General features: G+C 43.7%; 1 protein-coding gene across 1 annotated transcript; it reads left to right on the top strand.

Moving 5' to 3' along the window:
* Window positions 1–315: 315 nt before the first annotated feature.
* e2f2 (E2F transcription factor 2) lies at window positions 316–14334 on the top strand. The gene is made up of 8 exons (XM_075447692.1): window positions 316–495; window positions 794–1082; window positions 6531–6630; window positions 7353–7572; window positions 9276–9437; window positions 9559–9673; window positions 9789–9987; window positions 12406–14334. The coding sequence occupies exons 2-8, from the start codon at window positions 807–809 to the stop codon at window positions 12666–12668; spliced, it is 1335 nt and encodes a 444-aa protein (XP_075303807.1). The 5' UTR covers window positions 316–495; window positions 794–806; the 3' UTR covers window positions 12669–14334.
* The last annotated feature ends 3078 nt before the right edge of the window (window positions 14335–17412 follow it).

Below are 17412 nucleotides of genomic sequence, written 5' to 3'. Positions count from 1 at the left end.
GGACGTGACGACAACGATATTACAGCTCTATTGTGTATAGTGAACACACAGTCTTCCCTGCTCGTTGTATAAAGTCCAGCCTGGTTAGAAAAAAGAAAAAAAAGCATTATGTTTCAAATGTCTGCTACTGTCCCTTTAAGAGGACCGGTCTGCCCTGTACAACTGTTTTATGCAAATATGACAAGCCGAACGTGCCGTCAGCCAATGAGATTCGAGTTCCAACCGCGGGAGATCTAAATTTCGCGGGATGAAGTTTGGCGCTAAAAAGACTCTTCTTCCCCAGCTCTTGTCCCCTTGTATGGAGAGAGGAGCCCTGAGGTGAACAGACAGCGGTCGCAGACTGGGTCGGTTTCAGCATCAGAGGCGATCACAATAGTTATAAATCTCCAGCTGTAACCCGATCCCACACAGACCTGGAAGGCTTGTAGTATTGGACATTAAAATACTGGATGTTTGAAATTGTTCACTTATTCAGGGAGCATTTCTTTGCAACCGGTAAGGCAGCTTTTTCTTTTCTTCTTTTTTTTTAATCACATTTTTTTTACGGAACAAAAGATAAAAACATCGACTGGTCTGTTGAACGTATTAACGGATGAAACACGCGCACATTGCGTGCGTTTTGAGTTGAATCGGTTCATTTTAACTGTTGCTCTTTTTGTTATTGTGCAGACACAGTCAGCATATTCACAGTAAGCCTGCAGCAGCAGGAGCCTGCTAATATCAGAACCGTTTATCACTGTGCTGAGCTCACAGCACACTTTAACCCTCGCTTGACCAATCCGGTTAAATTTAGTTTACTCAGGAAAATGATGCGGATGCCTAAAGGCGCCTCTCCGGCACCGGCTCGGCCAGCTGTGGGGCTCTCTTGCTCCCAGCAGAAGATGAAGGTTTTGCCCACCGCGGGAGTGAAGACGGACTTCTTTAGCACCGCACTGTCCAGCCCGCCCATGAGCACGGTACCGGCCGGCTATTTCACCCAGATCTGCAACACCACTGCGGCTGAACAAAGAGCCAACAGCCTGTACTCCACCCCCCACGGACCCGAGGCTAAACCCATCAGATCATCCTCCGGCCGACTGCCGGTAAAGAATCAAGCACACTCTACAAATACAATGTTTTACACACTGTTTGATAAGAGATGCGTTGTGTCCACTGAGCTGTGTGCTTGTGGGAGGAATAATTCTCGATTTCCATTGGCATGCGTGTTTTAGCAGGGTGCATTCAAATTATGCTTTGACGTGATAAGCTACAGAGGGGCCACTGTGACTGCAGCCGCTCCGCCTGAATACTGTGTTCTCTTTTTCGGCTAAAGATGTGTGACATCTTCTCCCGCAGTCCAGCTGTAGCCAGAGAGGACCAGACGCCATGTGTGTATTGATGGTTCGGATGAGGGAGACATGGGGGGGGGGGGGGGGGGGGTCTAGTTAGTAGTGTTTGGGGCCCCTCTCTTGTTGAAAAAAGTAGAATGAGTGCCCCCTGGGTGCAGAGAGGATTGCTTTTACACAAGCAGACAATGCAGGGGGCAAGGTCAGGCCGATTGAAGTCACCTCATGGTAACACATTCACTGTAGTTCCTTACCTCATAGACAGCAGCTCCATCTGCACTCCTCGTTCACCATTGCAGGACCTGTATAACCTGTTTATACAACTGTAGGAAGTTGGCCCAGGTCTAAGGTCCTAAGTGAACAGCTGGTGTGTCACCCCGAGTGCTGTTGTGTTGTAGAAACACTCTAACATCAGTCATATGTTAAAGAAAAAAAACAACAACTATTTATGTAGAAACAGAGAGCTTCCTGTTCCTGAAGTGTTTTTTTTGTTTGTAAATATGATCACGCTCCTGGGAGTGTTTTAGATTTAATGTTATGCAGTGGGACTAAAGGGGAGCGATGGTGTGCAGGGTCTCCAAATCTCATGTTAACCCCCTGCCCTCAGAGTCTGCATCCACTAATAGGCCCTTCAAGAGGATTACTAGGACAGTGAGAAATAGGTTACCACCTGGCTTATCATAGGCTAAGGTGAGCGTACCCTTCAAGTCAGTATCTATACTTGGGTTTGTACATGTCACAAGGCTGAATTTTCCCTTTCAATTCACACACGAAACAGGTTTTTCGCCCTCTAATCCAGCATTCAGACCAGGTCACGCGTATACAGTGATGTGGATGCGCAGCGGGCCGATCCCGTCTGTGTTTTGTTTTCACACTGATGTCTGTGTAGTCCATTCATTGTTGCATATGGTGTCATGTGCATATGTTCTCATCAAGATAAGAGCTCAATCTGCCTGGAAACAAGTCATGGTACTCGTTCTATGGAGGTTTCAAAAATTCTTTGACTGTGACAACTTCCCCTGCCTGTTTCTCGAAGTTAGAAACACCCTTAATTATAGAAAAGAAGCACCTTGAAATTAACGAACACATTTTCTCAGAGAGCTCATGCTGTGTAACCTGTTTGTGTTGAAAAGGGGAGCCAAAGCAACAGGCTGGATTATCATAGGTATGAAATCTATTTTGCAATAAAGAACTTAGCTTATAATCTATTGGGTGATGCCTACAATATTCTACGTGCCAAAAATAATAGACGGAAGGATGTTGTTATTTTGATTATGTCTCAAGAAATTTTAAACGGTCAATTAGCTTTCTGTGGCTTACTCAGGACACGTTTGCAGAATGTTTTGGCTGCAGACTACAGTCACTCGTCTTGGAGATAGTGGGGCTTTCTTCATGGGTTTGCTGTCACAGCTGCTTTTTTGTTCAGTAATACGCCTTATGTTTACAGGAAACGTTGCTTTTTTTTACATACAGCTCACTTCCTTTAACTTAAAACAACTAAATAACCACCGCTTTTTCAGCTTTTTGGGCCACAGAACCGGATGCTTGAGCTTGAATTCCTTTTTGGCAAAGACAAACTAGACGTGTCTTTAAAACAGTCATAATTTACAAAATCCACACAAGGCTTACGTTTAAATTTGACTAGCTGTAATTAACCTTAGCTGCAGAGACCTCACGTTTCCTTTATGAATCGTGCTGATTGTAGCTGAAAGGCGGTGCATCACTGATGAGTGTGTGTGGGCTGTTGATAATGTTGGGGCACTCTGACACTGTTTCCTTTGGTGCTTGATAGTGATATAAATGTGTTACTGTATTCAAAGTCCAGGGAAGCCCTTTCTGTGTGTGACGGCCACATTCACGTCAAACCCAATGCTCTAATGGCACAACAGATGAATGAGTTTTCCTGTTTGAGACAAAACTCCCATGTGTACTGCAATCAAAAGGCAGTTTGACCACAAAATGAATATCCATAATGTTGCCCAGAAACAATGTCTCAATTATTCCCTGCTTATAAAAAATGTGTGTCCAAACTTTAATGGCATGTGCACATTTTCTAGACCTGCATGTACACTAATATCAGCTTTCTGAATAGTTGCTGCCGTTCCTTTTGATGGGAATGCATACTGTGAGGTAACCTCTAATTTCTTGTGATGACTTGAATGACTTCCCCAGAGTCCCTGTGGTTAACCCCCTATTCAGACTGATGCTCGGGTGTGACATTTGTCATGTTGCCAGCTGTATGTGTGCACTCTTCCTATCATTGACCTTGTTTTACCACAGCTTTAGGCATTATGTCCTTCGTAGGGTGAGTTTTGCATTTCAAAGCAGCGTGCCCCCCTTCACCCGTCAGCAAATGGACAGATTCACCCTTCTCTTTTACCTCTTGAAGGGCATGTTGACAATCAGCAATGCAGTCATTTTCTTTTTATCTTTCACTATGCAAGGGTGGGGAATTGTGGAGGCTCTGCACAGAGATCAGATATTTGCAGGCATACTGTAACTTGCCCTTGCGTTGGATGGAATCTGAGCCCTGTGCAGCCTGACCGGTGGAGTTTGTTGGTTTGAGTAGAGGCCCGACTGAACAAGCCCTTCACTTGACTGCGACTCCGCGTGTGAACTGTGGACATTTCCCCCGAGTGGCAGAGATGGCGGGAATTAGCAGAAGAATGTTCGGCAAACAGAGGAAGCCATGTGTGGTGCTTGGGTGTAACTAGGCGAGCTGACAGGGTGAGGTTTGGGTGAAGTGATATGCAAGTCTTGAAGATAAAGGGCCAATGAGGGAGGGGATCTGACTCACGTCCTTTTACATTTTCTCTCATATCTGGCCTTAAAAGTAGCTTGTTGCATCTTGGAACTGATTTTGCATTTAGAAGAAAATCTTATGTGTAATATGGTTGACTCACCACAGAAATCCCTCATGCAAAATAGGAGCACCCAAGCCTCCACCCTAACCGGTACAGCTGCAGAGTGAAACTGTCGGTTCCGTTTTCACAGCGTGTCACTGTGCCTGTGGCTCTGACTCAAAATGTAGAGACACGCACTGTTGAAAATGTGAAAATGGTGCAGGTCGGTTTGCGCATTTAGGTCGTGGAAGCTATGAACATCTCTACTTCGAAAAAGCTCTGCCTGAACACCAGGCGCTGGATAGTCGACAGACACGTGATAAATCTTCAGTGTGTCTAAACCACAGCTGTCACTGCCTGTAGGCAGCCCAACCACTACCATCTAATTCCTCTCTGCGACACCTGGTGTGTGACAGCTACTGCCAGGACTCACTACACTTTCAATCCCGCGAGATCTTATCAAATACTGACAGGTTAGCATTCTGTTCTGAAGTAGCCGTTCCCTGTCCAGTTATTTGTCTCCCTCGGAGTCCGGTTGATGTTTCTGTGTGGCTGGCTCGGACCGTATGCTGTAGGGATTAAAATCTACCCGCCAACAGCCCGTACACTTGGAGTGCTGCTCCAGATGTCGCCAGTCAACAGGTGGGCATGTCAGGGAGCACATTTGGACAACGGCAGCGTTCTTTAGTCCCCGCATTCACACAAGCACATCAACACATGGTCAAGTCAGTTCACCACTTTTCTCATCCCTAAAGAAAGACAGTTGCCTAAACCTGTTAGCTGAATCAGCTCACCAGCCTCGTGTATATTGCCGTGAAAAGAGGGCTTTGTTACCAAGTATTTGCGAGGAGGCATGAAGAAGAAGGGGAGGGTGCGAGAATGTACAGATAGGTGAGGAATTGAGCTGAAATCAATCATCTTTTGTTGTGTTTTTGTGAGGCTCAACAAAAAGGAGGAGATTCGTGACCGATTGACAGATTTGTTGATTTTGTTGGTTAATTGTCTGGCAGGGGCTCAGTGGTGTCGCCGGTTTGCACAACATTTGGTTGTTTAAACCAAGTGGGCACTTCCGTTCTTGTGACTTTCACTTTTCATATATGGGTCATAGTAAAACTGAACGGCCATTTTATGATGTTTAGTTTATGATGAGGTCCAAAGGTGGTGTGAGTGATTTGGATGGAAGCTGCGTGCTTTGAAGTTTATGGCAAATTACAGTTATTGACAGGTAATCGTGTGTCTATGTGGAGGGCCCGTGTGTTAAGGCTGATTCATACTCGGCGCAACCTCGCTCTTACTAGCTGGTCGCAAATGGCGCAAACGGTCACGTGTCCCAAAATTCCGCCACGCCCCCCGTCGCAAGCTAGAAAATCCTCGGGCGGCGCAAGGGCGCGCACACAACTTTTTTTCTGACTTCGCGCGCCCTCAACCGGAAACAGCTGACCAAGAAAAAGAAAAAATGAACACTACAGAGACCGTGGTGACCGAGAGGATGCGCCTCTACAAACATCTGTACGACACGTCTATGAAGTTACACTGGGACAACGTTTGACAAAGTTCGTCTTGTTGCAAAGGACGAACATTCCACCTTCTCTTCTGTTTTTACCGCAGCTGCTTAGCTCTGAGATACATATACAGTTCTACACCCAGAGTAAATTCATTCCGCATCAGATGTGCCAGCCTCTGCTGACGTGACACCACAGGTGGCATTGTGTATGCTTTCTTCGTGTGCTTTTCAGCTTGTTTCCTCAACAGCGATGCTCGCTGGTCTGGGGAGAACTGCAAATGTGACGCATACTCGGCGCAAACTGCGCTTATGAGCTGAAGGAACTGTGAAGGGGCTGGCGCTTTCGATGACATCATTAATGGTTCTCGAGCCAGAACAGTTGCGCGTTTGCGCCGAGTATGAATCAGCCTTAAAGGCTGGGGAGGAAAGGTCATTGAGTGATTCCAGGGACTTCCTGGCGCTTGGCAGGCAGTGGGTTGAGAACCAATCAGCGCCCCACCCCCCATCCCCTCCACCCCTATTTGCCCACACACAATTAGCCCCTCTTGAAGTGCTTGGGAAAGTGTGAGGGGGGCGCTTTGTTCCTGCACTTGAGGATTGCTGGCACATTTACGACACAGGGCTTTGTAACAAACCCCTATTTAGTCCCTTTTGCTTGCATGCGTCTCAGGGTCTTGACTTGCCCTGCACAATGCATTTGGAACAAGAAAAATGGATGGGCTGAATAGTTTGGATCAGACACTGCTATCAGTAGATGCTGGGATGAAAAAAAAATACTACAACCATAAGACATACCCTGTTTGTTCTCACTGTTTGCATTTCTTTTTTTTCTGATGTGCACAAACCTTTATTCCCCAGGCTAAAAGGAAGCTGGATCTAGAAGACCCTCTTTACCTGCCAGAGTTCCGCACACCTAAAGGCAAAGGCAGCATTGCAGCAAGGATACCGAGCCCACGGAGTGAGTAGGCTTCATGGGTCACATGTGGGAAGGGAGGTTTAATGTTTCACCAGTCGGGTTGTATTAAGACCAACTTTATCAGAAAGGCAAAAAGGAAAAGGCAGATATGTACAAGAAGATAATCCCCGTGAAGTGGTACTTAAAAATAATCTGAGTCGCATGTCAGGCAGGAGGGTATTAAAACAGGGGCATGTTGAAGAATTGCACAGTGGATATCTGCCCAGGAGGGACCTTGGGTGTCTTTAAATATGGACAATGCCTGGCCCAGTATCCTCTACTTTTGGGCAAATTCTTTGGAGCTGAAGAATGCTGAAGACCAAAACATATTAAACAGTACATGTTTTGGTCCTGACTGCAACGCCTGCCCATGTTGGGCTGTGTTTTGTTTCAAACGCCCTGAGGAATATTTTAAATATTTGGCCTTGAGATCTCAACAATGTCACTGTTTGGATGATCAATAAGAATTTCTGTTTGATGTTTAACACACAGGGTTAGTCACAGTCGGGCACAAATAAAAACTGATGACTATATAGTAGTTTGTTTTCATGTTACACTCGTGTTAAGAGCCTGAAGGACTAAATTGGCACGTGCTTGAATTTGTACTTCGCCTCAGGAGTTTTGGCAGGATATAAATGATCGTGTAAAAAAATTTGAATCGTGTACCTGTCTGTATGGTTTGCAATCTTACTCGTGTGCTTTTTCTGGATTATCTCTGCACTCAGCTCCAAAGTCTCCGGGTGAGCGGACGCGATACGACACCTCGCTGGGCCTGCTGACCAAGAAGTTCGTGGGACTAATCGCCGAGTCCCCTGATGGAGTTCTTGATCTGAACTGGGCCACCGAAGTTCTTGAGGTCCAGAAGAGACGCATCTATGACATCACCAACGTTCTAGAGGGAGTCCAGCTCATCCGAAAGAAGTCCAAGAACAACATCCAGTGGCTGTAAGTCCAGAGACAGAACAGTGGATTAAATGTTAGGAATTAGAATAACTCTGGGAGTTGTTCCTCTTGATTTCAGATTGTGAGACCCTCCTCGGACGTCAAACGCAGTACACTCAAAATTAGACCCCGCACCCAGGTGCAATGCTAATTGCAGCCCATAGATACTACTACAGAGTCATTTGATAGAGTGCTGTATGCAGATCTTTCATGGCACTTAAAAGCTGGGTGTTAGCAGGTTTTTTGATCAGCGGAAAAAGGGTGCAAGTTTTCTTGTGTCTCAGTCAAGAGTTTTTATTCTACATATTAGATATTGAACACTACAGTTATAGAATTATCTTATTCAGTAGTGTGCAAAGTCATACAGACATATGTATAATAAAAAGAGGTATATTATGTGACTCCTGTGTAATATGATGTAAATCTAATCTAGTAATGACATTATTTCGTGACGCCGTTGCCATGCGTCTGATTCTTCAAAGCTGGCGTGCTATTTGAAGGCACACATTGGAAAAGTGTTGTGTTTTGTTTGTGTGAATGAGCGACCACAGCATTACAAAGGGTGTCTCCTTTGTGGTGTGCCAACATTATGTCTGTGTGAATAGGTTGAAAATGTAAAGATCAGAACGACTACAAGCCCAAAAGTCCAAACTTAGAATTTACTGATGATCACATCAGTAAAAATCCTGCAATCACTGACTGAAAATAAAAAATGACCTGTGAATAACTTTCTCGTTATTCAAGAAAGGTAATGAACAGGTAACTTTCTGCATGCCTGCATCGTGGAGCCGCATAAAAATGACTGACCAGAAGAACTGTAAAAAGAAGGAAAACGATTAAAGAAATCGGTGAAACAACAGAGTGTCAGGAGTAAAGATGAATCATCGCGACACTGATCAGATCAGATCACACCAAGAACTGTGCACTACTTGCACAATTTCCCTGTGACAGACAGGAAAATGCCTTAGAACGGACACAGAGGTTATTGGAAACCAGCGTTTATGACACGGCTCAGTCATCGCACAGTGCGTTTCATAATGCCAACCGCCATGCATGGCTTCCCAGAATAAAGATCTTTGCTTGCTCTTTGACACAGAACCACAAAAGACGTTGCTTAAAGAAACATTATTTGCAAACCTCATTTGAAAAAACGTAATTGGTTCAGAAGAGGTCAGGATTTGTATAATTTCCCTTTGGGATAAAGTATTTTTTCATCTCATGTCATACATTTGGTTGCTTCAACTGAGCTCCACTATCTGGTCAGGGCTATTATAGTGAATGCACAGTTTCAACTTTGAAGAATAACCAATAACCAATCAATTTGCAGCTCTGTTAGCATAAATATTTGAATCAGGGCAATGAAAGGTTTACTCGCTATTGCCACATATACTTCCCACTCTGGGGTGTCTTTTTCATTGTTGGAACTTTAAACAATTAGTTTCCGAAGAACTGAAGTCTTACAATTAATGCAAAGAGACAATTTGCCATGCAAGTGATTTTGCACAGGGTTACACACCTGCAAACTCAGTGAATTTATTCAAAATTCAAACTTACATGTGCTCACCTGCCCCCTAGTGGAAAAGAGAAGACTTTCTGTTGTGTGCAGTCAACAGTGAACACCCTGCTTTGCAATACTAACTGCGTGAGTGCTAAAAACAGCTTTGAACGAGCCACGGTCATTTATTCTTGTGTGCGTGTTTTTCTAGAGTTGGAGATGTATTTGAAGGTGGGGCCGTGGGAGGAGAGAAGGCCTGTGCCTTGAGGAAAGAGCTGGGAGACCTGGAGAGGGCAGAGAGATCTCTGGATGAGCTGATTCAGTCCAGCACCGCTCAGCTCAAACAAGTCACCGAGTACAAAGACAGCCAGAGATATCCTTTATGCACAGCGTTGCGGCTAGCTACATTATTCTGTGATTGCCCCTTTGTCTTCAGTGGCACACGCACACACAAGCTATTTCTGCTGTTGTAAAACCTTGACCGCACACCGTACGCTGGGCTACGTGACGTACCAGGACATTCGCTCCATCGGCAGCCTCCGAGAGCAGACAGTCATCGCTGTAAAAGCCCCTTCAGAGACCAAGCTGGAGGTGCCAGACACTGCGGGGGTAAGTGTTGGAATCTTTTCTGTTCCCACCTTTTATGCCTCTTCTAGTCTACACTATCGATCTCATTATTTTGGCAAGTAACTGATGTGGTCTCTGTTTTCTTGTCTCCTTACAGCAGGGCTCATTACAAATCTATTTGAAAAGTAGAAATGGCCCCATAGAAGTCTACCTCTGTCCCGAGGAGGGGCTTGAAGATGCTAGCCCTGTCAAGAGCGTTGTCAGTCCTAAAAAGGAGTGCCCTCATAACCTGAACCCACCAGCTGCAACCCCAGTGGCACAACAAAGTTACTGCATCAAAGAGGAGCCCGTTGAATGTAAGCCGGCATTCAGACTTTCTTTTATTTACACAGATATACTCAGTTTAATTGTTCCTGCACACTAATTTTGGAATGCAGTTTACAAACCATCTTTGTTGAGGAATATATTTCTGAACATAAACAAACATTATACAGTAGCTAATAACAAGCAATCAGAAATTAAAGGTTGTAATAAAGAAAGTTATAGTAGATTGATAAATCATTACCACTTGAATATCATCTGAACGAGCAGGAGCCAGGAGGAAATTAGCCCAGACTCAAATGAAAACTGGGGACAGGGGTTAATCATTAATCCAGCCTCTGTGCAAAGGTTATGTGCTTAACACCACCACGAAAGCACAAATGTCCACATGGCTCTGGTTTTATGGTGTGTCATGCTGTAGCAATGATAAATCAAGTGTTGTGCTATAAAAACTGTTGGAGTATACACCTCCTACATACACATCCTTCTCCTATCAACCCACTTGGTCTCCTCACGTTCAGGTGCAGGAGTGTTCAGCAGCGTATCTTAGCTGTTGTTAGATTGCATTCGTCTGCACAGAGACTTCAGATGTTGTACCCAGAATCTGCTGGAGCCACTCGTCCAGTCAGAGAATAGCAGCCCTTAATCCGCCCGTCAGCTCTGGGACCGTGTTGGATTTCGCCGTCCACATCTGTTCTGGTTGTCCTCAGACCTGGTACTACTGAGTAGTTTCATGCTCCTTCTTCCTGTTAATGCCAGCTGGGTTGCCACGTCTATCCCCAACTGTCATCTTCAGTTCCTTACCTACAGCCAATCTAGTGTACCTTATCCCAGCTACTATCTTAGACTCTGCTGCTGTTTAGTCTCAGGGGCCTGTCTGCTGTGGTTGGCCCCCTGCCTATTATTGTTCCAGTGTTTAGGGCCTCCTCTTGTGCTGTGATGATCAGCACTTCTGTTCTGTCCTTCAGGCCAGCCTTTTCTAACTGTTAGTTGGATTTGTTTATTACAGCAACTTCCTCTGTCTGCTGATGATACACCCCATGGAAGGGCTTCGTCTGCCATAATGCTTCCTCTTTCTTCTCCCCACTCTGTTTTTAAGCTGCTTCTCTTCAGTTCATCGTTGGGGGCAGCGTCCTTATCTATTTCCAGATGTCACTTGTTTCATTCTGCATAGTGGGTCTTAAAAATCCTTCAGTGGCAAGCTTACTATTCCAGCAGGGTATCTGTTGACTGAAATTGAGCTGGCCTCTCAGCACTTTTCTTACCATCCGGAGGTATTTGGTTGCGGCATATCTTATCGCATCCTCATCGTGACTCTTATTTGTCTGTGGGATATCCAAGTACGGGTAGCAGTCCTGCGCGGTTGCAAGCCCCCCCTTGCGTGCTTGCGTGTGTCACCTCAATTTTCTAAACTTCGCGCAAGACGTAAGACACAAGACGCGAGCGCAAGCCACTATCTACATCACATCCGGCGGCGTGTTCATCTTCCGGTTTCATCCGCTTATAAAAGACCTCTGTTTTCAAACGCCAAGGTAGAAAGCGAAGAAGAAGAAGAAGAAGAAGAAGAAGCGTGAATCCACTCGAAGAGAGACTTGCTGAAGAGGTCCTGGCGGTGAATTTCCTTTCATCGTAGTAGGCTTGTCATTGAAAAAACCCGCTGCTCCACCTACTGTCCTGGCGGTGAATCGCCACGCAGCACACGCAACCGCCGACAAAGCAAAATGAAGCATAAACATCTCGAGCCATTAACGCAAGCGCAAGATGCAAGCGCAAGGGCAGTTAAAAGAAGTATAACTCAGCCTTTAGTCCCGATCCTCAAGATATGAAGGAAAATGATCTGCAAAATGAAGCCAATACACAAGCACCTCAAACCTGCATCCTTTCTAATGGCCAACATGGCGTAACTGTCTTGTTTCAAAAAGTCTGACTACCAATTTAGGAGGGAAAAGAGACTACTTCTCACTTCATTCATTACCTCAGAAAACACTGTCTTGAGTTCATGGTCATTTTCAACAGAACTTGATCTTTATTTTGCAACTTAATTATTATTTTTTGTCACAATGTCACAACCCAAGTGAAATCGACAGTAAAACAGGGTTTGCTTAGTATAAGGTTTCCTTGTATTTGATCATTCGTTACTGTATGCATTTTGTCCCTTTTTCAACCTCAGTCATCATGATTTATGAAAAAAAAATAACTTAATGTGACTAAAGGTTCACAACAGTTGTCTATGGAAGTATTCAGAGGAATCAAAAATGGAGAATTTAATATTATTGAAAGACTCGCCCCTCAGGGATGCTGTTAGCAGGGTATCATATCGAGTATGGAGAAGCATATATCATTTAAAGTTAGTCTCACTGCTGGTTTTGTTGAGATGTGTCTGTCAGGAGGAAAACATAACACAAAGTCAAGATTCTGACCTCAATCCTGTTTTCTTGTTTCCTTAAACACAGCCAACATATCTACAGCAGCCCCGGCTGCCACCTCCGGTTCCTCCCTGCTTGACGTTGAGGGTCTGCTGGGTTTGCACCCCAGCCTGCTGCAGATCACTGAGGACCAGCTTCCTGGCACCTCCTTCACCTCAGACCCCAACACCCCCTTTGTCAGTTTCTCTCCACCTTTGGATCACGACGATTACCTCTGGAGCTTGGAGGACGGCGAGGGGGTGTCAGATTTCTTTGACACTTACGATCTGGGAGATTTATTGAAGAGCTGAGATACGGAAGAAGAAGATTTAGGGGAGAAAAGCGGAATTATTTAAATCAATGCCTTTTTGGGGGCGAGGGATATCACACTAGGAAGCCATGACTTGTTTTGCCATGCTTGAAGGATTCACCTCCTTTGTTAATGTCGGAAATGTATAAATCAATTGTACATATTGTAAAGATGATTTAGTATTTGGAATGGTGCTGACATGGAGTCTGAGATGTGTCTTCTCAAAAGCTAGGAAACACTGTTTAAAAAGCAGTTACGTTTGGATGTACTGAAAAGATTGAAAAAAAGAATAATAATTAATTGAATAGTAAATAGGATTTAGTATGTATACCATGTCATCAATAGAAAATGATTGCATAAGGGTATAAGGCTGTGTTTAGAGTGAACAACTCAGGAATTTTTTCTTCTTCCTCTATTTGCAAAGTCTAAAATTACTGTGCCTCTCTTTGGCCTGTAGGGGGCAGCCTTGTACTACGTCAGCTTTATCTGCCATGCAGTTTAAAAGGATTCAATCGCTGGATGAGAGTGAGCTAAAGCCATTAAGAACCATACACAGGGTGGGTTTACACGATTCATGTGTTCTGACCAAATGAAGCTGTGAATGGCCTCTTTTAATTCCAGCATTTTTTCACAGCCTCGGTGCACAATAGTGTGTGAAATCTGTGCACGGATATTGAACATGCCGTATAACTGATTCTGAAGGTGCTCAAGCTGCTTCTGTCTGAACAAGTTTACTCTCATCTGCTTTTAGCCTTTAACAGGCCTTGTACCTGTTCGGTGCTGCACTGTATGCCAAAAATGTGCCAGTTGAGTTAACGATGGGTAAAGGTTACTTTATGAACCGTCTTTGACTGAGCGAGGGGGGTCACTCTCTCTTGTTGGTTTGGCAGCTTTTTAAATCCAGATGCTCCCCAGGTGATTTGAGGTTTATTTTAACGGGGGACTTTTGATTTAGTAGTGTAAGACTGCTATTGTATTTCTTAGGAAGTAACGCAGAGTGAATTAAATTGCTGCATCTGCGCTGCAGGTGAGTTTAATTAGAGAAGCAATTACTTTTTCCACTTGTTTTTTGTAATTTGTTGTTTAGGAGAAATGCAAAGAATGAGGAATTTCTGTCTGTACTGTTTCAGGTTTTAGGCCCATGGTTGCTTTCTTACATGTTGTAGGGCATTACCTTTAAACGTTGAAAAAGGCCAAAGTCAGAGCAGCTGTTATTTAACAAAAAAAAAATCCAAAATCTGTTTGACTTTTTTTTTTATTTAAAGCGTTGTAGAAACTTGACGATTTGATTTTCATGATAAAGTTGGTTTTTTTTGGCTTTCCCTCTACACCGCAGAGATAAGCTAATTGTCCTGTCCTAACAAAACTTGAAAATGTGTGTGTGTGTGTATATTTGACAGCTTTGCAGATGGGTGTCATTGTGTGTGTGTGTGTGTGTGTGTGTGTGTGCATGTGTGTTTTTAACATGTAGAGTAGGGAATGTGAATTTAGAATTTGTACATGTAGGTTATTTTTTTTTTTAAATGAGCATTATTTTTTGGTATTTGTACATAAATTGTTTTGTATTTATACCTATTTTTTCAGATTTCTTTTTTTGGACTGTTCGTGTATTCCTTGCAGCACTTAATATTTTGTAATATTGTGTGATCTGTTTGAAGTTGTTAAATAAATACTGAAGCCATTGTTTTACACTGGAGTACTTCATCACTTCTCACGTTTGCTGACAAATATGACATTCCCTGAGGAGAAACAATAAGCTGATAGACAGAGTGACCATAAAAGTGACTGATTTATAGATAAACAACAAACTATTGAATAGCCCGATGTGAATTACACAGCATTCTTTTTGTGAGCTGGTTGTCAAGCAACCAGCTCACAAAAAGGAAGTGGGCAACAGGTCAGAGGTTCAGAGGGTAATGATGAAAGTTTAATGCCTGGGGGGGGTGGACATCATTGCAAGAATACACTATATATATCACCTACTTAATAGTCTACAAGACTGTGCAAAACTCTTTAGCTGCCCCTCATTTCTTTATACATTGCCTGGGAAATGTGAAAGAAAAACTCAGGGATTTCTTGAAATGAGCAAACACGTGGAAAAGACACATTTAAAGCAAAAACGGAGCTTATACAATTCTGTTGAGAATGAAAATCAATGTTTGGTATTAGCACCTTTATCTCAAAGCTCTTCTTCTTATATATTGGCTGTCGAGATGATCCAGTGCTGTGGTTTGGACTCACTGTAAGGTAACATTCATCTGCTGTAGAAAGTCCTTTTCGAGTTCCCACGTCTGTTGTCCGGTTTCCTGCAGTCTTTGAAGGACACACTACAGACCGTGCTAAGATAATGCCAATTCTTTGGGTTAGCAGCTCTTTGGGAATCACCCTAGTAACAAAGTGCCTACAAAGTGCAAAGTTTTTATGTGCGGATACTGTACTGGGGTGCCCCTTGAGTTAGGTGCCTCGTTATTCATATGTCAGTGTTAAGTGACTTAACAAAGTTTTTTTTTAAAACGCCACGTTGCTCACATTGGGCTGGATGGGAAATTAGTGAAAGAGCAGCCAATGCTCAAAAGATGGCTTAGAAAGACCCTCAGAAAGCCTGGAGAGCTATTGCTGAAGACCACTTTCAAAGATTACAAGATTGTTTGGCTCACTGGAAGTCAAATAAAAAGAAATAAGGGATAACTCAAGACCTTTGGACAACACTGTATCTGTGTACATGTTCATGTTCTAATAAACGTTCTGAATGTTCTGCAAGCTCAACAAGCCTGTGCATTTCTTCCGCAGCCAAAAAAAAAATGACCCCGACACTTTTCAAGGTTGTGCATGCAGGAATAATAAATTCTGCCTCTGTATACACACATTCAACTGCATCAGTTCTCTGGTGTCTGTGATTTTCAGCAGATATCTGTTGTGTCTGTTAACAGATGCTGTACACAGCACCTTTTATGTTTAACAAGACGTCATAAAATGAAATGTTAGTCATCACATACACACACACACTCTCGACTGTGTGGTTTAAATGATATTCACAGAGCAGGCCAGCTCACTTCTGTAACAGAACACCTTGTTGAAAACTACTGCGTCAAGGAACAGAAGTAAATATTGTTCGCTGATCATGTAAATGAGGTGATGGTGCTGCCCAAACATTACATGTCACCAAGCAGGATTAGGTTAATGAGCTATTAGAGTAATTTAGTGACTGTGGACCGTGCAAAGGGCCTTGAACTAACTACAACAAAGTGTGATTACAAACTGAGTGAACAAGTTGTGTTTGTATGGACATCCATCCATCCGTCCATTTTCTAAATCACGCTCCAGTCCATCCTAGGGATGTTTGCATGGCCAATTTTCTGCCAATCTAGGTCTGCTAATCTAATCTGCTATCAGTTTAACAAGCACTACATGAGGGGAAATTAAGTCACAGAGAAACTGAATTTACTTAACTGTAGAACTGAAATCAAACGTCACTGTAACATTGTGAAATATTTCCTTTGAAAGATTTGTATGAATCACAAAACAAGTCTGAAAACCTGTTCCCACTTTGTAATCTTTCTTGCGATACTAACTGTATGCTGGAGTTTCTTAGTGTCTGTTTGAGGGCGAGGTTGATGGGCAGGTACGGTACGTTGCCAGCTGAGAGACCACGTCACAGACAACATGTGTGGCAGTGGACTAAAGGAATACTGCTCAATCAAAAAGTCAGGGAGGATGTACTTTACATGGGGCTATTAAGTATCAGAGATCCTATAACTTGCATTTGAACAGGTTTCTGAAGCAGATTGCTTTTAATATACAGGCTCTGCTCACTACACACCATATGCTTCTTTCAGTGGAAAACTGAATTACGATAAATTTAACCCCCTCTTTCTCTTTGCAGTACTCCCATTTTCGGTCATCTGTGTTGACCAAAAGAGGGAGTATTTTACGGTAAGCCTGGGCCTCCTGCTTTGACATGGGTAGTAAATTGATAGCAGGAGAAGTGGAGCTGAGTCAACAAGCAGAGCGATGCAGGAGAGTGAGATTTTTTTTTAGGGGGGGGGTTGTTGGAGGTTGTTGGAGGACCCTGTGCTAATACTCTGGGCTGCTGGCTGCTGAAAAGCAGCAAGGAAATCCTGGAGGCTGTAATCTTTACTGGAAGATGGTGCTATGACCTCTGCTGTGTGCGTCACAGAGAAAGAGGGAAGCTGTATTTGGTGTCCTTCACCTCCTTGCAGCCAAAAGCCTAGCTGCTCGCAGGCTTTGAGAAGACTTAACATTGCAAAGAGAGAATTTATAGCCATCAGTAAAAAGGGTAAAGTAAGGATATCATAAACAGTGGCAGGAGAGTTTGTTGATATGAGAAATGACAGCGTAGGTCGAGTGTTAAGAATGGAAACGGGTGGAGACAAGAAGGGAAAACATTAAATGACTCACTATAGTTTGTGTTCACAGGCAACGGAGCTTGTCTCTCACTCTCTTTTCCTCTTAGTCCACCTTTGTCTTCCTCAATGCGTAATGCATTTCCCCCCACCCCGCTCCCTCCGTCACTGAAAAAAAAAGAAAAAAAAAGAAAATCTCCACTTTCAATTCTCCATTTCTTCTCTTCCCCCTCCCAGTCCTTGGATTTGTGTTCCTCTCTATATGTTTGTTCGACGCCTGAGCAGACCGGTTTGCTCAATTTCACAATGGGAGCCAGGCTCAAAGGTTGGCGGAAGCACAAAGGCTCTGCTTCTTTACTAGGGGGCCGCAAAGAAACTGAA

Source organism: Odontesthes bonariensis, chromosome 17, assembly GCF_027942865.1.
Source record: "Odontesthes bonariensis isolate fOdoBon6 chromosome 17, fOdoBon6.hap1, whole genome shotgun sequence".
Lineage (NCBI taxonomy): Eukaryota > Metazoa > Chordata > Actinopteri > Atheriniformes > Atherinopsidae > Odontesthes > Odontesthes bonariensis.
The sequence above is the reverse complement of the archived record's forward strand: the minus strand, read 5'-3'. Positions and strand labels throughout refer to the sequence as shown.

Bases quoted from the DNA above. Each gene is read 5' to 3' on its own strand.
- e2f2 (XM_075447692.1), top strand. From the start codon at position 807: ATGATGCGGATGCCTAAAGGCGCCTCTCCGGCACCGGCTCGGCCAGCT. The intron at 1,083-6,530 runs GTAAAGAATCAA...TTTATTCCCCAG, and splicing joins CATCCTCCGGCCGACTGCCG to GCTAAAAGGAAGCTGGATCT. The intron at 9,438-9,558 runs ATATCCTTTATG...CGCACACCGTAC, and splicing joins GAGTACAAAGACAGCCAGAG to GCTGGGCTACGTGACGTACC.